Source organism: Physeter macrocephalus, chromosome 4, assembly GCF_002837175.3.
Source record: "Physeter macrocephalus isolate SW-GA chromosome 4, ASM283717v5, whole genome shotgun sequence".
In the NCBI taxonomy this organism is placed as follows: domain Eukaryota; kingdom Metazoa; phylum Chordata; class Mammalia; order Artiodactyla; family Physeteridae; genus Physeter; species Physeter macrocephalus.
The window spans coordinates 101343225-101364808 of record NC_041217.1 but is presented as its reverse complement, the minus strand read 5'-3'; the positions used below and the strand labels follow the sequence as shown (position 1 = coordinate 101364808).

The 21584-nt window shown below is 35.8% G+C and overlaps 1 protein-coding gene across 2 annotated transcripts; it reads right to left on the bottom strand.

Annotated features, from left to right (window-relative positions):
* Positions 1 to 2321: 2321 nt before the first annotated feature.
* GCLM (glutamate-cysteine ligase modifier subunit) lies at positions 2322 to 21299 on the bottom strand. Of its 2 annotated transcripts, none has more exons than XM_007128009.4 (7): positions 20756 to 21295; positions 17681 to 17746; positions 16312 to 16396; positions 12954 to 13013; positions 11461 to 11663; positions 10274 to 10388; positions 2322 to 6249 (listed from the first exon to the last, which is right to left on the bottom strand). In XM_007128009.4, the coding sequence occupies exons 1-7, from the start codon at positions 20879 to 20881 to the stop codon at positions 6080 to 6082; spliced, it is 825 nt and encodes a 274-aa protein (XP_007128071.1). In that variant the 5' UTR covers positions 20882 to 21295; the 3' UTR covers positions 2322 to 6079. The 2 variants fall into 2 exon arrangements, with proteins under 2 accessions (XP_007128071.1, XP_007128072.1); XM_007128010.4 differs by lacking the exon at positions 2322 to 6249 and adding an exon at positions 6268 to 9306 and having other exon boundaries at positions 20756 to 21299.
* Between the last annotated feature and the right edge of the window lie 285 nt (positions 21300 to 21584).

The following is a 21584-nucleotide window of genomic DNA, read 5'->3' as shown; positions in this document are numbered from 1 at the left end:
TGCATAAGCCTTCTAAAAGTACATTTTGCATTATTACATACAAAACATTACTTTTAAATTAAGTTTGATGGGTAAGATGGTCTCCAATGATCCTATCCTCTGGTCTTCATGCCCTTGAGTATGGGCTAGGCCTAGTGACTTATAATGAAAAGAATGTAACAAAAGTGATGGGTGTCACTTTCAAGATTAGGTTACAAAAAAAGCTGGCTTCCATCTTGTGGTTTCTCACTTGTTCACTCTGTGCTTTTTATGAGCTGCCCTACGGGGAGGGCCATGTGGCAAGGAAGTGAGGGAGGCCAACAACTTCACGAGTGAGCTTGGAAGTAGACCAACCTCAATCAAGCGCACAGGAGAGACTGGAGTCCCAGATGACCCTGACTGCAACATTCTGAGAAGCCTTGAGGTACCCAGATGCAGCAACAGATAATACAGTCAGTATTAATTTTGTCTGTTCTAAAAATTTCATGTAAAGGAAATTATGTATTTTCATGTCTAGCTTCTTTCACTCACTGTATTTCTGAGACTCATCCATGTTACTTTGTATACCAGTAGTTATTTTTTATTGCTGATTATACTTCAACTGTCCATTCAACTGCTGATAAACATGTGGGTTGTTTCCAGTTTTCAGCTATTATGAAGAAAGTGCTATAAACATTCATATATGGCTATTTCAGATGTACGATTTCTCTTGAGTAAATACCTAGAAGTTGAATTGCTCAGTCACATGGTACATGTATATTTAATTTTGTAAGAAATCCCAAGTGATTGTATTGATACCATTTTACAGTCCCAACAGCACTATGAGTTGCTTCCTCCACATCCTTGCTGCCACTTGGTACTGTCAGTTTTTTAAAATTTTAGCTATTTTAGTGATATTTCATTGTGGTTTTAATTGGCATTTCCCTGATGACTAATGATGTTGAACCTGTTGTATATTCTTATTGACTATTCGTGTCTTCTTTGGAGAAAAATATGCTTTTTTTTTTTCGGTACGCAGGCCTCTCACTGTTGTGGCCTCTTGCGTTGCGGAGCACAGGCTCCGGACGAGCAGGCTCAGCGGCCATGGCTCACGGGCCCAGCCGCTCCGCGGTATGTGGGATCTTCCCGGACCGGGTCACAAACCTGCGTCCCCTGCATCGGCAGGCGGACTCTCAACGACTGTGCCACCAGGGAAGCCCTGGCTCTAACATTTTGCCTACTTTTTATTGGGTTGTCTTAAGCTGTAAGAGTTCTTTACACATTCTAGATACAAGATTCTTATCAGATATATGATTTTCAAATATGTTATCCTATTTTATGGGTTGACTTTTGACTTTCTCGATGGTGTTTCTGAAATTTAAAAAAAAATTATTTCATTGAAGCATAGTTGATTTACAGTGTTGTATTAATTTCTACTGCACAGCAAAGTGTGATTCAGTTATATATATAAATATATATATACATTCTTTTTCACATTCTTTTCCACCATGGTTTATCTTGATGGTGTTTTTGAAGTGCAATTTTAAAAATTTGATTATGTCCAATTTATTTTTCATAAGAAATATTTATTACAAGTATTTCATCCCAGTCTGTGGCTCACATTTTCACATTTTCAAAATACACTGTTTTCTTAAGTGTATTTTGAAGAACAGAAGATTTTAATTTTGATTAAATCTGGCTATTGATATTTTCCTTTATGATTACTTTTTTGGTGTTATCAGAAAACTCAGAAGCCAGTTTTCATTTTCTTTCTTTATTCTAATTCCATACACATAAAAATGAATAGAATACTTCAAATGAAAAAAACGTGACCAGAGGGAAAAACATTATTTCTAGGGAAGAAAATCCAGGTTTTCATTAGCAAGAGTATAAATGCTGGAAATCAATAGAATGTTATCTTCAAGATGCTGAGGGCAAGTGTTTGTAAACTTAGAATTCTATAATGTCAAATGATGATTTAAGACTGTTAATAAAATAAAGACATTTTCAGACAAACAAGACCTAGGAGGTTTACTGCCCAAAGACCTTCAGTGAAAGAATTACTAAGGATATACTTAAGAAAAAAGTAAATGTAAATGGGGTAGGGGGCAAGAATAAACAGTGAGCAAAGAAACAGAGGAAACAGAGCTGAGTCCAAATAAATAATGCTTATTGTAAAACATGAACCTTCTTAAAATAATGGACCAAAACACAAACCGAAATCTTGTATGACATTTTATACATTTATTCATTGCTGAGGGATACATATTAAGGTTTTGTTTGACTTTTCTGGTAGTGAAACTACATAAGCTATATCCTAATATGTTTAGGGGACTGGGGCAAGTTTCTGTCTCTCTTTTATAAAATGTGACTTTTCAAACCTTACCTACTCTTGTCTCACTAGAAGCCATTCCCTTCTATCTGATAAGAACAAGCTCTTGAAGAAAGTGTTTTCACACGATTTCTGAAGTTTACATATAAACTGTTCATTATTCAATATCAGTGTATTTACAAACCAGGCATATCCCCACCCCATCTTATGATCCTACTCTGAGGCTAGTTCCTGCAGGGGAGCCTTTCTCATCCTTATCCTACTTCCCAGCAGTCCCATTCCTTCCACATGACCCCACTCCCTTTTCACTGCTTCTGTCATTAACAAATGCAGCCCTTTATTGCTCTTGTTCATGTACAGATCTCTCTCACCCCCAAAATACACTTATCTGCTCCTTGAAGATAGGGCTGTTTTCATCTCTGTTTCTGTCTGCCAACACCTTGCACACTGCCTGGCACATAGTAGGAATTCAATATGTCTTTGTTGAATGAATATATGAATAACTTTATGGGTTGGTATTTAATTATTTTTCATAATTTATTTTCAAACCATACTCAGTTTGAAATAGTTCAAAACCAATATAATGTTCCAAGATGCTTACAACTATTGAAACAACTCAATTAAAAAATATACAACTCACAATTTAAATTCATAAATAGGTAAAATTAAAAACTTATAATCATTTAATAATGCTTTATATTTTGCCTTCATTTTAGAGTACACTACTAAAGACACATAAGAGTAGAATTATCTAATTAAAACATTTTCCCCTCCTAAGTATATTTCTAACTCTGAAAACTATTAAAAAATTAATAAAAATTATAGTACATATTTTTAAAAAATAAAACTGACATATCCTGCCACCAACATTATGGGAAAATGACAGGTACAAGTTCTGATATGTTAGGAACTTTGAAAAAAATAGATTTGGAAAAAAAAATAGATTTGGAATCATAAGTTGGTATATTTGAGTATGAAAACACAAATGGACTAAATTCTCATTACAACTTCAAATTTCTCTAAATGTACATTTGGCAGAAAGATGAATTGTCAGCCAATATACTATATATATACACACACAATATATATATCAACTGCTTACATTCCCAAATACTGAATCTGGGTGGAAAAGTCAGAAAGAAAATCTGCTCTAAAAAGAAACATAATTAAGACAGACCTTTATCACTGAAAATCAAGATCCTATTTCAGTTACTACTTGGCTCTAGTAGGGAAGTTTGAATCATTCATTTAAAATAGAATAACTTCATTTTCCATTTCACACAGCTGTCTAAAATGATCTTTCCCGTGAATGGAAAAATTATGAGCTATTATTTGTGATTCAAGTTCTAGCACTGGCTATTCCTAAATTAATTCTCTATTATCATACTGGCACAATGTGGTCTTCATAATGTACACCATGAGAACATATTTTGTAAGACACCTTGGTCCTTTTGTTGACTACGGTTTCTTAGACGAGAATTCAAAACAGACTCATCACAGAAAAAATTCCAAGTTACAGTACATTGTGTTAAAGTAAGGCTCCAGTGTATTTTGGACATGTAATAACAAGCTGCAGCTCCTTGTCATATTTACTGGAATAAAAACTTACACCTTGGGTCACTGGATACACATCTCCCCAGAAAACATATCTGTTATATACACTATTGTTAACTTAGCTTTCAGCTTTAAGCAATTATTTGGTAGTATTATCACTCTATTTTATGGCTTTTTAAACATTAAGTCCCTAAATACTTGAAAAGCATTCACTATATTCTGACAGTTCACCAAAAAAAGAAGTGAATATCAGCTTAGAGACGATAAAGCCTTTAAAAAAATCAGTTTTTTAAAGAAAAGGTTATTCAATAATAGAAATTAAAGGTATAGAAGCGAAACAAACAAAAAATTCATTTAAAAAAGCCACACATGATCCCCTTCACAAAATCAATCTATAATCTTGCTACTTTGTCAAGAGTTGGATGTATTAGCAACATACGTTTTTTTCTATTTTCAGAATGACCTTTCAAACAATCCATTTTTCTAAGTCCAGGGTTTTAAAAAACAATAACTGTGATATTAAAGTGCCCTCTTAAAATATCTTGGCCAATTCACTGTATAGGCTTAAATTAAAATGAGCATTTGTTTAAAGACTTACATTACATGAAAAAATGTTGTACATTTCCAAATTAAAAGTTAACTATATACATTTAATAACATTACATACAATTAATATAAAGGCTATACATAAGGCTTTAGGAAGCTCAAAGTCTAAAGTTTTAGCAGGTAAATCAGCTGATTTCACATTGCAATTCTAATGATCAAATTATCCAACTAGTAAACCACAAAACCTTACTTAGAACAGGAAAAGAGTCTTATTTGTTTATTTATCAATTTTTAGTGTATTTATTTTGAATATGGAACCACAGATCTTTTCCCTAAGTTGAAAAAACTTGGGCAAAATTAGTTTTATACACTAGTTACATATATGTGTGTGTATGTTATATATGTGTGTGTGTCTATATATATATATAATTATCTTAGTTTTATAAACCATGTATTAAAATACATGGTTTAAAAGTATTAATTGAGATACAAGAGATTTTTAAAGAATTTTTCAAACTATTTTTGGGTTACAGATACAAATTTATAGAATTACAAAGACCTATAGTATATACCAAAAAGGTCACAGCTTATTTATTTGCTATTTTCTGGTTCTTAAACTAATGAGGAATTATACTAAATGATCTACAGTCTCTTTTAGCTTTAAAGTTTGGGTTATATTGTTTTGATTTTAAACAGTTAAGACCATGTCTCAAAGTTATCTAAATAGACAACATGATTCTGAATTAAAGATTTTTTTCACCCCTTTTTTGGCTTTTAGTCCCTTGTAGTCAGTTACTAGTGGGGAACAAGTACTGCATATTTTACTCAACTGATTCTTAATCCCTGTGCTCCCTCCTCTCTCCAGAACCCACAGTGTCCAGCACATGGTAAGTGCTCAGTACTTATTGAATATTTTTGAATGAGTAGCAAAATATTAAGGACAGATCGAGAATTAAAAAGAATCTGGAGGTAACAATAGTTGCTTTTATAAAACCCCCAAACAATAATTTCAAAGCTCCTAGTCTCCTTTACATATTTACTTTGGTTTGTCTTTGTAATAACAGCAAGAGCAAATATGGCACAAGAATATAGGTTAAAAATTACAGGTAAACTGCAAGCAAGGACAAATAAAAAAATTTAAGCTTCCATTCACATATTGAAGAAAGGACTTTTATTTACACTACTAGTAGATCCCAGCTATTCCAGTTACTCTGAGATATAATCATCTTATCAATGACAGGAAAAATATCTTCCAGTATTTGTTTTAACAACTGTAATTAAATTGCTTAGTTATACTGTAGAGTAAGAAGCAATTAACGAATTTTTTAGAAATAAAAAATATGTATATATATTACCCTGATGCCTAGGCCAAAATATATCTAACAACAAATTTTCTTGATTTCTACTCTCATAAAAATAAAGGAAAAATATATTGCAAGTATCTTCTTTATAGACAATTTCAATTAGAAAACAATAGTTTAATGAAAACAATATAGTGGTTCATGTGAGTGAACTGACTTGGAAGCAAGAGACGTATTCAAACTTGACAGATAACATATTGTCAAATATAACTAAAGAATATCTGCCTCAATGACACATTTACAGGCAGTAATTAGATTTTTACACATCTCAATTTTATCTTATATTCAAGGAAAATACAGGTCAGTAGGTTATGATCCTAAATCGTAGTTAAAAACCCTTTCTTTTAGCTTGTAAGATGTAGCCTTTTGATTTGATAATTCCTCTACTTTTAACAATGACTGAATATCGCAGTAGCCACAGTGGCACCCACTCATGTGCTTGAATGTCAGGGATGCTTTCCTGAAGTGCTTCTTGGAAACTTGCTTCAGAAAGCAGTTCTTAAAACAAACAAACAACAAATAAAAACCCAAACTGTTAAACTTGAAAACAAAAGCACTTTACTATGTAGGTAAGCATTTAAATACAACAAAAGAAACACCTCAAAACTGAATATAAATTATACTTATCCTTAATGTGTGCTATGAATCTGAACCAGAATATCAGAAAGACCCAGACAGTTCTTTAGAAAGTATCTATACTTGTAACCCAGCCAGTTTAATTCATAATTTCTGGTGAGTGGAGCCTGGATATTTGTATTTTTTGAAGATCTCTAGGTGATTCTAATGTACAGCCAGGGACAATACAGGAAAGTACAAGGAAGGAGAAAAAGTTACCCATAATCCTATCAACCAAAGATGGACCATTTCCATTGCCATGTATTTCCATCCAACTATTTTTCTGTATATATTTATGTATATATGTATGTATCTATCCATATCTTAAAAACTAGAAATCATACTGTAGTTATAGCTTAATTTGCTTATTTTTTTCACTTATATTATGAATATTTTCCCAGGTAATTAAATATTCTGTGAAAGCATTTTTAATGATTCTCCCAACATTACATTTTATAGATATAATTTATACATTTTCTTATTGTTGGTCAAAAAATTAGGTTTTTCCTAATATTTTTCTAATAAAAATAATACTTAATGAACATCCTTAAAATGCATGCCTGGCTATGGAACGACAAGGTCAAAGTACATTTTCTGAAGGCTTGATACATAGTATATTGCCAGTTGCTTTCCAGAAAGACTGTACTTTACACTTAATAGATAATATTGGAGTGCCAATCTTACCATATCCTCACTAGCACCAGCAATCATTTAAAACATCTTTCCCAGTGGTTATCTTTTAATCAGCAACTCCTTGATGAATTATTATTTTCTAATGCCACATTTATACCTAAGCCCTCTACCATTGCTCTGACCTGCCACTCCCCTCCGCACTTCCTCTTCTCCAGCCACACTGGCCTCACAGCTGTATCCTGAAATCCTCAAACATATTCCCATCCTGGGGCCTTTAAATCAGCTGCTCCCTCTTCCCTGAGCACTCTTCTTCCAGATACCCACATGGCTCTCTCCCTTCCTGCAGGTCTCTGATTAATGTAACCTAGCAGAGAGGCCTCCCCAGCCACCCTATATAAACCAACAACCCCTAACCTGGGCACTCTTTCCTCCCTCAGCCAACTTTTCTCCATAGCATACACCACCATTTATCACATACAACATTTATCTTAATTTGTGTCTCATCCCATCAGAATATAATTTCCATGAGGGTTGAGATTTTTGACTTGGTGCTGTATTTCTAGTACTTAGAACAATGCCTGGCACATAGTAGGTGCTCAAATGTCTTTTGAATGAATCAGTCAATATGGAAAGATTCCACTGGGGTCAGAACCAACCCTATAGATAAGGATTAGGTGACCATCTATACAATATGATTTGGGAATGCCAAAGAACCTGCCCTAAAATGAACTGCCATGATATTTGAATAACATCAATAGTAAACTCTCAGTACATATTAGCTATTGTCATGTGCCAGCCACTTTTCAGAGTACTTTATTAACTCTTTTAATCCACATGTTAACCCAAGAGATAGGTAATATTATTTCCCTTCACAGGGGGAAACTGACACAGAGAAATTAGATAACTTGCCCAAGGTCACACAGCTAGTAAATGGTAGTTTTAATAAATGAAATGCAAATAGCTCTTGGAAAAGTAACATTAACATGGATTTGTTTACCAGATTGTCTAACCCTGAGGGAATGCGGCATAATATAGATTAGATTTAATGGGAATGGTGAGAGGAGGAAGGCAAATAAAAACGGGAACGTTCCAAAGTCAGAATCACCTACTTCACAATTTTACCCTGACTGTAGTTAAACTATTACCACAACTTCTAGGACAAAGAATAATGGAAAATGAACCTTTCAGAAGAAAAAGGGTAATTTTAGAACAGAGGAAGCCCTTTAGGTGACTTATAAACAAGATTCTATTTTAGATGACAAGCAGAGTTAAATGTTTTACAACTTGATCGCTTAAAAAATAAATCTGACACAAAGTCAGAGAACTATACTATTCATTAGCTACATACTTTTAATTCAACTATGTTAACTCTTTAGAATCAGTAAAGATGACAAAACTTTTAAGAGAATTGCTTCATTACAGATCAAATTGTCTGAAGATCCATCTATAGTATATGCAGGATCAGACTATAAATTCTAATTAAAGGGTTTAGAATTAAAATTAAAAAGACATCCAAATGTCAAATTACACCAGTAAAACAAAAACATACTTCCCCCCAAAGGATTAAATCTCTCTTTTCATACACATGTGCAATATATTTTTCCATAACAATGATGTATTAGCACATAATCCACATACCCACATTTAGATAACGTGGAAATAAAATACTAGACACCTTAGTCTTTTCCTATTTCCTTTCCTACTGGAAAAAGGATAGAGTGTTTTTCAGGTGGAGGTAGAAGGGGGTACAGGACCACCCATCAGCTGTTGGTAACAATTACAGTTGGAAGAGTCCCCACAAGTAAACAGAAAAATGATATATTATTTGCCAACGTATAGAAAGTTAAAATTTCAATGGTTTATATTTTAGAACAAATCAGCACAGCAATTCTTTGTTAGATTTTCACTAAAATGACCCTTTTTAAAAAAATGAATCTAATTACTCATGTGTGAAAGCTCTGCTGGAGGGGAAAAGTCCCTATGTTCTATTCTGGTATGATTTAAATGGAAACTGATAAGAAAGTACAGTTTCAGTCTGAAATACTACAATACTAATGTTTCAAGTCAGAGAGACAGTACAGTATGGTGGGGAAAAGGCTCTAAATTCAGCCAGGACCTAGATCTAAGTTCAAACTTTGCCCTATGCCAGCTGGGTGACCTTGGGTAGTTTCTTAACTCTAAGGCTCTATTTCTTCATCCATAAAGTGTCTAGTTTCAGCTGCTGTAAGGATTACAGATAATCTCTCTGAGACATTTAGCATGATGCCTAGCATTTGAGAAAGCATATCAAAACTCCTCCTCCACTTCCTACAAAACAGGAAAAAAAAGAGGGTGAGGCAGACTGCTAATAAGGTATGAAGTCTTAAGAGGTTATCCATAAGCATCCTAAAAATAAATTGAATCAAACCACCTATATAATGCCATCTTTTTAGAAATGAAAGTAAAAACTGAATGTTTTTCTCCAGGAATCACCTATAAAATGTAATTGCCTCCAATTTTTATTAAACTAGAACTTCTACAAAAATGTCATGGAAATTTAAAACTTTCACAAGATATCTCTCACTTAACTCTACCAAAAATACTGTTTCATAGAGCCTGTATATTTAGTAAGTAAAATATGCTTAGTATATTTACCTCTGCTCCCTAAGAAACTGTGAAAAAACAAAAATGGAGCAGACTGCTAATAAAGTGTAAAATATTATCTTCCCAGCTTTCCAAGTTATCTTGTAAAATGTTGATAAAAATTATTCTACAAAAGGCAGACAAGCCATTCTCATTAATCAAATGTTTCTGATTAACATCAAGCATATGTCTTGATATTAATGATTAATAAAATACCTAATCAAATACCTATCCTAAGATGCTTAAGTTTCAAATTGAATTTTATCTGCTTCTTTTCCCAGATATTTATCCTTTTAAATTAAGTGGCCCTTTGGCGCAATCTTTGCTATACTAGACAATATTATATGTGACACTATTTAGAATATCTTACAAGATCTTTTCTGTGTAGCTTAATATTTATAAACCTCAGCAGACTGGATGTTCAGGAAATGAGCCCTTCACTTCTTTTCCCATTGGTACAAAGACAAAAAATTAAAGCTTTCTGAAACTAAAATAAAGGCATATATGTTTTGAACTAACTATTAAGAATAGTTCTAGGTGACAGCATTGTACCTTTATCACTGTACACAATTAAAAATTAAATGTTAACAAGTAGCTTCTTATAAGATAAAAGCTCATGATCAATCTCTATAAATGAAAATCTCAGTCTTACCTTTTGGATCATTATGAGTCAACAGCTGTATGTCAAATTGTTTAGCAAATGCAGTCAAATCGGGTGGCATCACACAGCAGGAGGCAAGATTAACTTGGTTACTATTTGGTTTTACCTAGAAGTAGAAAAAAAAAAAAAATGACATCTCCACTAAATTAAGTACTACAAAAAGTAGAAAGCAATAAAAGGATTCAATTTTAGATCATATGAAATATCACATTCTACAGTACTTAAAGTTTATAAAATACTTTTACATGTATATATTTATTAATGTATGCTGTTCTGACTCAGTGGTAACAGAGGAAGGAAAAATAGCTCTACAAGGGGGAAAAAGCCAATATATTACTACACTATTAAAAAAGTCTCATGCTTGAACCTGCCATCTAATACATCTGCCTTGGAAACTAACATGATTCTAAGTGGTATGGTTCCACCTACAAAGGAAATATGTCTTAAAGATAGAGGATCAAATACAAATGATAAGTATGTTTAATGTTGAAGTATACAATATGGTTATTAATCAGACATTTGAAAAAGAGAAGAATCAGGTAATTTCTAATAGATGCTCTAGTTAATTTATAGATACATTTCACATCATCTAAGTCTCTCCAACAGGATCTTAGCCACATTCTGGCTATCACCAAGCCAAAGGGACAAAGGGCAACTTTTCTCTAGGGTCTTCCTGCCCATAAGAAAATGAAAAGGCTGGGGATAAATGAAAAGGAATAAAGAAAAATACAGAGAGTAAACTACTTGTAAGCAACTTCCCTAATAATTTTATAGGTTATTAGGCTAGAGAGTGGCAGTGATTAATTTATGACTCCTACTCCACATCAAGTTGTGTGAACAGAAGGTCTTATATATCCTTAAATAACAGAGCAAAATATTTGTTATATATGATATTCTCTCACTTAGGAAATTAGAACCATGGACTAATAAAACCTAAAGGAAAACATAATATTTTTATCACATAATTAAAACTGAAGGAAAGAGCCTTAATTCATTTGGCTATGAATGCTTCAACACACACTTTCTAGTGTTTTTGTCAAAGCCTGCTTCAAAACTCCCATATTTGGAACAGTCACCCCACAGTGGTGTCCACTATGTGCATGATGTTTAATGGGATGCAGCAAAGACTGTAAAAGACAGGCTCCTCCTGGAGTGCTCGTGATCTAGATATCTTTTACCTGTGCCCACTGATATAGCTGTTCCAACTGGGTTTTGTCCAGATCAGAGGTACCTATAGCAACAATCTTTTTGCTGTGGACTAAGTTTTGTAATTCTTCCCAGTAAGGCTGCAAATGCTCCAAGGAAAGATTAACACCATCTTCAATAGGAGGTGAAGCAATGATCACAGAATCCAGCTGTGCAACTCCAAGGACTGAACAGGCTGATGTGAAGGAAAACACAAAGAGGATAAACGTTTGTTACATAATAAAAACAAGTCGCTTCTAATGTCCTTTAAGTACCCCACTGAATTCTGTCCATATAGTTCACTAGTATTCTACATAACAGATTATTTCATTAGGTTTCATAATTTACCTGTCATTTAGAACATTTCCATCTTTTAAAAAAGTATAAAGTGCCCATTCATCTACTTGGTCTATGTGGCAGACATGTGGGTTTCTTTGACCTGCCTCATTCCTGGGGAAACTCACAACTACTACAGGTTCCTCTTCCTGAGGAACAGGCCTCCTTGTTTCCTAGGCCCCAGGACTTTTTGGTAGCTTCTGACCTAATAGTCTGTAATTGATAGTCATAGCAAAGAATAAGCTTGAGACTCTGAGTGAAAGACTGAATTTATGGTCTTAACCTATACATTAATCTATGTTTATAGATGTAGATAATCTCTTAATTTTTATAAAAATAATTTTAAGAGTTTATTTTTAATGATTATTGTTCACTCCATAGTTATATTAAAGAGCTATTCATGGACTTGAGTATATGGGGAGGGGGACGGGTAAGCTGAGACGAAGTGAGAGAGTGGCATGGACATATATACACTACCAAACATAGGGTGGATAGCTAGTGGGAAGCAGCGGCATGGCACAGGGAGATCAGCTAGGTGGTTTGTGACTACCTAGAGGGGTGGGATAGGGAGGGTGGGAGGGAGGGAGACGCAAGAGGGAAGAGATATGGGAACGTATGTATATGTATAACTGATTCACTTTGTTGTAAAGCAGAAACTAACACACCATTGTAAAGCAATTATACTCCAATAAAGATGTTAAAAAAAAGAGCTATTTAGTTAACTGTTCAATGTATATAAATACTGGAAGATATTTTAAAATAAAAAACACTGAATAACTATAATGCCATAGTAACCTAACCAAGTGCTGAAAATAGATTAAAATGCTTGTTTCTGTTGTTGTTATTCTTTTGATATTTCACCTGTAGTACTAAAAGAGTTAAGAATATGATTAAGGAGAATTTCTATCTCTAAACATATAGTTAACATTTAATTATGTTACATCTTTTACATTCCTTTTATATATCAAAATATGACCTTACATAAGTTGACGTGATTCTACAGAAGCCTTAACAAATTAGGCTAGAACTTTAAAAGATAAAATTGCAATGAGCTCATTTTCTTTTTTACCTGGACCTGAACACAAGACATAACTAATACACCTACACTAATTTAAAGTCCACATGAAAATAAAGTTGAAATTTTGCTTACCCATGTCAACTGCATTTCTAGTTGATGATGAAGAGTTTGATCCTACAATGAACAGTTTTGCTGGGTGACAAAGAAAGCAAAACAGATTACTATATTTGAGTAACATTCTACTACATAGTAGTAATACTGCTAAAATACTAAGATGACAGATAATCCTGAATGAATTTTTTCCTTTCCTAGTTGCATTGTTTTATAGTTTTCATTTTAAGACCTAAAAGTATATTTCCACTGTAATTTTAAAATTATATGCTAGTTGCCAACAATAATCTGATTGTCAAAACAAAAAAGCAAATATTAATTTCCCCTTTATTAGAAGGCAGGGCAGATAAATATAGAAACTTATTCAAAATGTATATTTTTATGAATTAAACATTAATGGAGCATATTATTTTCTCCAATAAAGTCTATATAAAGCCTAAATTAGAATTGCTTATAATGAGAAGAAAATTGAAAAAAAAAAAAAAACCAAAAAACCAAAAACAAACACTCCACAATGCTACCTTCCTAATGTTGAATACAATCATTTTCATTTTTAGATGACATTACCTTCAAGTTCTTGGTCATATAAAGCAGAGTATATATTTTCTACTTCCACATACTTGGTTTACCCTTATGTAACAAATATTTTTACATCTCTACGCAGTATTATCTTAATTTTTAAAAAATCATAACAGTAATGTATTCACTCTAGAAATGAGGAAAACCTATAGGAGTAGGGGAAAAAAAAAACCCAGCCAAACAAAAAAAACTCTACCAATAGTCTCATCACCAAAAGCAATTACTGTTTAGATTTTTATGTACTCTGGATTTTTCTTTTCTTTTTTTTTGGCCGCATGGCTTGCCGGATCTTAGTTTGCCAACCAGGGATTGAACCCGGACCCTCAGCAGTAAAAGCACAGAGTTGCCAGGGAATTCCTTGTACTCTGTTTGTTTGTTTGTTTTGCGGTATGCGGGCCTCTCACTGGGGTAGCCTCTCCCGTTGGGGAGCACAGGCTCCGGACGCGCAGGCTCAGCGGCCATGGCTCACGGGCCCAGCCGCTCCGTGGCATGTGGGATCCTCCCGGACCGGGGCACGAACCCGCGCCCCCTGCATCGGCAGACGGACTCTCAACCACTGCGCCACCAGGGAAGCCATGTACTCTGTATTTTTAATGAATAATTTTACAAACTCAGTTTTAATGGTGAACATTATTCTGTAATTTTGATAGGGTATAATTTACTCAATGATTTCCTACTTTTTGGACTTTCAGATTAGTTCCAGTTTTTTGTTACTGAAATAAACATCTATGCTAACTTTTTTTCAACTTTATGCCTGAAGCATTTCCCAAGGACAAACCATCAGAAATGTGATTACGAGTCAAAGAATAGGATCTGTTTTTTGTGAGTTCGTGTTCTATTTTATTTACCTCCTATTTTATAAAAAAGATTTGTACCAGTTTACCAGAGCACTAAAAGTTAGGAGTTGCTCTCCTAACAATATAGGATGCTATTAAACAAAACAAAACCAAACATATATATATATTTGCTAATTTGATAAGTACAAAATATACCTGCCCAGAACCACATTAATTGGCATTTCTTTGCTTACCAGGAAAGTTGAGTAGTTTTTCATATTTATGAAATTGAGGCTTTGGCTTGATTTCAACTCAGCTTTATATGTATATATTTACTTTATGTAAAATCACTGTTCAAAAATCTAAATTTACTCAACAAATAGGTGGAGTAATAGGAAAGCAAAGAGGAAAATCAGAAAGGGGAATGGAGAGAAAACAGGGTTAATGAAACACCCTTATGTAAAGTGCCTGGCATTCAACATATACAACAAATTTTCCTTGTACAACATTTCTTATATTTGTCATTTCCTTTCTACTGCTAGATAATCTTCCTAAAACATTGCTTTCCTCATGTTACTTCTCTATGTAAAAGCCATCACAACTTCCTTACCGGTAAGAGTCAATCTTCACCACTTTGCTCCAGCCTTAGCTCCTGTAATTATACTCTGTGAACACCCTCACCATCACTGTCCCTCTGGCCATGAATTTGTGCCATTTGAAATGGTCTCCTCTCTCTGAAAGATGAGGCATTTTTAGGTAGGTGAAGAGAGGAAAGCTCTTGATACTTATCAAAAACCTCAAGCCTTCCAGGAACTGAGGACAACTTGTAGGAGCTCCAAGATGGATCTACACCATGATGAACTGCAATCAACCACAGAGCAATGTTGCTCTGATGTCCTTTCCCATACAAATAATAATGTGAAATTAACAGAAAGAAATGGGTTTTGTAGTCAGGCATACCTCGATGGATTCCTGGTTCAACCACTTACTTGCTGTATAACAACTTTCAAGTTATTTAATGTCACTTGTGCAATGGGGATAATAAACCTACCCTGCAGAATTGTTTTGAAAATTATATGAAGAAATATAACCATAAAGTGTCAAGTACAGTGCTTGGTATAAAGCAAGATTCAACAAATGGTAGTTATTATTATTAGAGTCAAAAGACAATGCCCTATCTCATCTTACATGTTCATCCTAATAAGAGTAATAATAAAATAACAACCACAACACAACCACAAATGGTAATAAATAACAGCTACCTGGCACTTACTTGTGCCAAGCACCATGCTAAGTGCTTCTTTTGTTATTTCATCTAACTTACAAAGAAGCCTGTGAAACAGGTGTATCCGCATTTTATAGATAAGGAAACTGAGCTCAGAGAGGTTAAATCATGTTAGCCCTAGATTATATCAGTCAGTAATCTGCACATCCAGGAATTTCAATTTAGTTAAGCTCAAGCATTTAATGACTATGTTATGCTGACTGTAAGCTGAGGACAAGAACATCTTAATTCCTTGAGCTTAGCACTATCTCTGGAAAGGAGGAGTCATTTCACCTTTGTTGAATGGGTAGAGTATATATTTGATTTCTCTTCATGCAACTTGTTGCCAAGACTTCTTTCTCTGCTCCCAGGCAACCTCAGCCATTGCTTAGCAGTATCACACCAGGAAAGGAGGGTTTATGCTGGCTTTAGGTGGACAATGCTCTTAAGTCTTCCCTTTATTCTTTCCATTTCCTACACCTTACTCTTCCTACTGCTCTGATGTCCTACAAATAAATTAATGAGAACATCATGAAGAGGTGAAGTTCTATTCTGACTCCATTGAAGTAGCCAACAGTGACCTCCTATAACTCTCTTTTTAAAGCTGACTTTAAAATTATGTTATAAAAAAATCTCCATGCCCACACTTAGTGACTGAGTTACTCATTACCAGAAGTAAGGAAAGGTTTAGTCCCATGCCTGACAAAACCTCACTATCATCCACCGTATAACAAAATGAACTGTAAAGGCTGGACTTTACCAGAAACTTTCATTTCTTCTCTTTCATCGGGATTTATCTTTTCTACTGCATGAGATACAGTACATTCCAAGACATCTGGAAACTCCTATAATAAACACATGATATTTACAATAAATATAAAATTAGTGTTTCTGATTAGCTATATATTTTCTATTGTCCATAACACTCTTTAGAAGCAGAGAACCCATAAAACTATAGAGTTCTTTACCTGAGGCCTAGATGGGCTTCATAACGTTTGTAAAGCCCTGAAATAAAGGTAAAGTGCTGTGTGTGTGTGTGTCCATTTTCTGGGAAAAAGTGTCTCATTTTGATGAGATACTCAGAGGGATGTCTGATCAAAAACAAATGAATAAACAAACAAGCAGATTGGGCAGTATGTGAGGAGTTAGAACCACTAACACAGTAAGCACTTTTACTCAGAAAAGAAACCAATAAAAAGTAAATAATATTTTCCTTCTGGATACTGACATGTTAAAACACTTCCTATATATCAGTCACAAACATTTTAAGTCAAAACATATTTTTTTCTGAATGCAATGGAAAAAAAGGCCATTCCAATCAATGCATAACAGTAAGTAGTTAACGAGTGAAATGATAAAATATTAGTACACATAAATCAGAAACACACTAACTCACATTTACAAGATTAAAACAAAGTAAACGGTGAGGATTTTCCCATGATTCTTGAGCATATTACAGTGCCTGGCACATATTAACTATTTACAAGTCATGCACAGAGTGAATGGTCACTTCAGAAAAACAGAGACAGATAGAAGACATTTATTAATGTCTGCCTAGCAGCCACAGAGTTACAAACTTGCAGCATGCTCAAGGAAACAATTATTTTCAGCATATGTCCTCTTCCATACTTTTTAAATAGTCTATGTAATCTGTTACAAGCCTTTGGCTAAGCTGGATTCCGAAGAGTGGTTTACAGACAGGTGTTTTGTATATTAACATTTATGATAATGGCCATATACTGATACTCAATGAAACACAGTTCTTTACTGTTTCGTAAGAAACTGATGCTTAAAAAATTATTTTTAGTGGCTATATTTTGGGTCATAGCCTATCAAAGCAATCTACTAACCCAAATTGTTTGATAGTCATTCCTCTACTAGACCAAATATAAACTGGAACAAAACGCATTTTGAGAAAACTGTGGTGGGACTCTTAGTAGCCTGTCTAGTTGAAGAGTTGACTAGAGTCAGATTTTCTCTTTCATGCTTAGGCCTACTGGGTCAGACTCCCACCTCAGCAAATCAACCACAATAAGTTTCATGATAATTGCCTGTTTGACTTCCCTATCAAACCCGAGGAAGTTAATTTCCTGCTTATTACATGATTTCTTCATTCACAGTTCACTCACCCTGACCAAATCTGTGCTAATTTGGGAACTCCACTCATTCAAGGTCTTCCGGATACAATCTCGAAGCTGCAAAAGAAATGCATTTTGAAACTGTTAATCATATGCTACACTTTTCTGTACTTCTACAATAAGACTGCACTAGTCTGTTAAGTAGGAAAAGGAACATATCAATAGGAAATACCATACAAAAATTTTAATTCTATAAGGTTTTTGCTTCCTTTAACAAAGATTGATTTAGACCCGTTTTTATCCTACTCTTAATTCTCAAATGTTCTTGACCTAAAGCATTAATCTAATTATTTAAAAAGTATTTTTGTATCAATGAAAATTTAAGTAAACTTTTGAGACATAAAAGCATTCATAAAGGAACAAAAAAAGTTTTCAAGAATAAGGTTTATAAATGGAGGAACTTCAAGCCCAGGCAACCTGACTAGAATTAACATTAACCACTATGCTATATTCCTCAAAGGCAAACAAATGATTCTCTAAGTGTGGCCAAAGAAATTCCTACATTAGACTCACCTGTGGTGTTTATTAAAAGTTCAAATTCCTGAGCCGCATCCTAGACCTCCTGAATCACTTTCTAAGGGCAGCAGAACTTTCATCTTAACAAGCATCCAAGTAATCAAAATGTACTCTAAAGTCTAGAAACCACTATATCCGTATCTTGCAGAAGTCAACTTGCATAGTCAGTCCTTAAGTCATTTCCTAACAGTTAGGTAGGCCTTCGATCTGTCTTCAATGTTTTCTTATATAAACAAACAATTTTGACACTAACATTATAGTATTTTGTTAATTCATTAAAGTGTCTACTTAAAAAGTGTCTAAAAAATTCATAAAGCAATATTTATACCAGATACTATATGCCAGATACTCTGAGGGCTTCTATTATGAGTTAGAAAAATAATACGCTTCTCCATGACTCACTGAACTGATAATACAAATGGGCCAACACTAGCAGTTTGAAATCACTGCCTTACAAATACCAAGGGCATAGTGCTTTGCATTCTGTGGACAATCAATGAAAAAATAAATGAGTAACTAGAAGTACGGCCCTGAATTGCAAAAGCACTTTCCTAATACCAACAACAGAGATTAAACTTCTGAACTCACTATCTGATCTATGATTGCTTATGATAAAAACTGACACAAGCACTTTATTGCTTATATTTCAGTACAGATAATTACAACGGACAACTGGTTTATCAATTTAAGAGCTCAGAGTCACCTATTTAAGATTTACAGTCTACAACAGCAATTCATGTGCTAGCCACAATAACCCACATGAATCCAATTTACAGGGTCTATATCTTTATGAAAGGTAAATTTGTAATCAAATTTAAGTCAGTAGATGAAAATAAGTTGATAATCATTCTAGACAGAATTACAAGTCAATATTCTTTGAAAAATTAATAAAAATTGAGGCAACAGGACCAAGTAGAAGTTAACAATTCTATCAGGAGTGCTATGGCTCAAATCATGGGAGAATTTTTAGAAATTTTCCCCCGGAAGGATGGTTAATTTGCATAAGGCTTTCCTGATGAATTTCTCAATTCATGAAGATAAGTATATTTTCAGAGTGTTTGCTCCCTTCTGTCAGGACAAATCATGGAACAGCCCACTGTTAAAATAATATGATAAATTCATTGACTATATCACAAATCTAGTGATTTTTAATCTTTTATATGTTATCTATATTGACTGAATATTAACCTTGTACTTTTTTGTTCTCTGCTCTCTTCATTCTTATTATACACACATCACATAGTATCATGGAAGATGAGTGTCATGATAATTTAGTGTATCATTAGATCTGGGGTTGTATAAGAGTTTAAAAAATGCTACATGATCAAATACCCTAACAACAAATAACTGGTCAAAATAGTCCTATAATGGCCCATTTTCAAAACAAGATTTGATTTCATAAAATTCTAGTGAAACAAAAAATCCGGGTAGAGATCATAGAATAATTTTTAAAAAAACAAAAACCAAACATTAGACTAGAAAAGATCTTTTAGGAAATTTAATGATCTCTCTCTACCCAATGTGCAAATTTTCTGAATAATGAGTGATTTATTCAGTTTCGTTATTCAGTGAGGTTAAACTGTTTCAAGTAGTGTATCCCAATTTAGAGCTCTGGTTGCTACAAGCTCTTCTTTATATAGAAACAAAACATGCCTCTCTATTCTAATCAAGCTGTCATGTTTTCTCTACATATGCTATCATATCTTAAAGTTTTCTCAGACGTTTTCAAGTTTCTTCAGTTTTGGGTCCCTCTTACGCAGCACCCAAAGTAATATACACAAATCACAATTCATCTTTTGAACGATGTTTCTTAAACTGTGGGGTGTGACTCATTACTGCATTAAGAAATCAAGTTTTAAAAAATTAAAGAGAAAAAATCAGAATACACAGCATACAGTAAGGGTTAAAATCTTTTCATGAAACTTGTGTGTTTGTGTGTGTGTTAACCATGAATTGGACTGCCAAGGCAAAATGCATTTTTTTTTAACTGGGTTTGCAGTGAAACTGAAAACGACTACTTTAGCACGTGCTGAGTGAGATAAGAGAGAGAAAATTTCACCCAATATTATTTACGTGCAAAATGCTGTATTGAACCATCAGCCCTGGAGAAATTAAAGGTCTAGTATAAAACACAGAAGTATTTATCTTTGGGAGAAATAGCACAAGTGAGGGTGGTTTAAAAAAAACGAGAGACAAACTGAGCTGCATCCTGGACACAGAATATGTTATGGATTCTGATTCCTACCAAAGTTACAATCAAGAGCACTGACAGAGGCGGCACTCGGTGTGAAGATGCACCTGCCGAATTTTTAAAGACGCTGTGCCCCCAACAGTAGTAGGTTCGGATGCGACATCACGCCGACAGCCGACCCAGCCTCCTCTGGCGGGCGGAGCCCAGGTGCGCGCCTCTCCCGCGACCACTGCGCGCCCGGAGCCCGACCACCCGCCCTCACCTCCCGGCGCCTCCCCGCCTCTCGGAGCCGCCCGGTCCGGCCCGCGCGGCCTACCCCGGGAGCCCCGCGTCTCCGCCGGCACGCTAGCCACCCTCACCTCCTCGCTGTGTGTGGACGGGCACTTCTTCCGCAGGCGGCCCCAGTTCAGCAGGTTCCCCGTCTGCAGGTGCAGGGTGCTGGCCCGCGCCAGGAGCGCCCCAGCCGCGCGGCTGTCGGTGCCCATGGCAGCAGCCGACTGACCTGGCCCGGCGGCGACGGGGCAGCAGGCGGAGAAGGAGGCCCCCAGTAGGACGCGGCGCCCGAGGCCGGAGAGCAGAGCGCGAGGCTGCTCGCCCCGCGCGGCGGGATCCCGGCCTGCGCTCGGGCCCGAGGGAGGCCGGGAGGCTGCAGGGCGGCGGCGGAGCGGCGGCCCGGGAAGGACGCGCTGGTGGCTGCGGCTCCTGCTACTGCGGCCGCCGCGGGAGAGTTAACTCCCAACTGAAGAGTCGTTTCCTGGAAGACAATGACTAAGCAGAAATCGCGGCGGAGAAAGTGCTTCGTAACCGTTACCCGTCCCGCGGTAGGGCGGGGGGGCGCAGCGACCAGGCTGCCGGGCCGCCGGCCCGCGGGTGACTAGCCCTCGGCCTGTGGCCGGCGTGGCGCCAGGCGGAGGGCTGGCGCAGTGCGGAGAGAGCAGAGAGCTGGGGGCGCGCGGGGCGGGGCGGGGCCGGCGGCCTGGGGCCCGGCGCTTGGCAGGGCTCCCCCTGTTGGTCAGAGGGCGGCGCGCCACCTCCACCTAATACCTCAGACTGTGCTCGAGGTCTCACCTCCCAGCCGACCGGCAGTCACGCTGGTTATACCCCTAGACATCTCTTTAAAAAGAGAAAGTAGGGGCTTCCTTGGTGGCACGGTGGTTAAGAATCCGCTTGCCAATTCAGGAGTACACG

Excerpts from the sequence above, each read along its gene's own strand:
- GCLM (XM_007128009.4), bottom strand. The coding sequence starts at position 20,881 with ATGGGCACCGACAGCCGCGCGGCTGGGGCGCTCCTGGCGCGGGCCAGC. Across the intron at positions 16,397-17,680 it reads TTAGCACAGATTTGGTCAGG|GAGTTTCCAGATGTCTTGGA; the intron begins GTGAGTGAACTG and ends TGTTTATTATAG. Across the intron at positions 10,389-11,460 it reads AGCTATATCAGTGGGCACAG|GTAAAACCAAATAGTAACCA; the intron begins GTAAAAGATATC and ends TTCTACTTCTAG.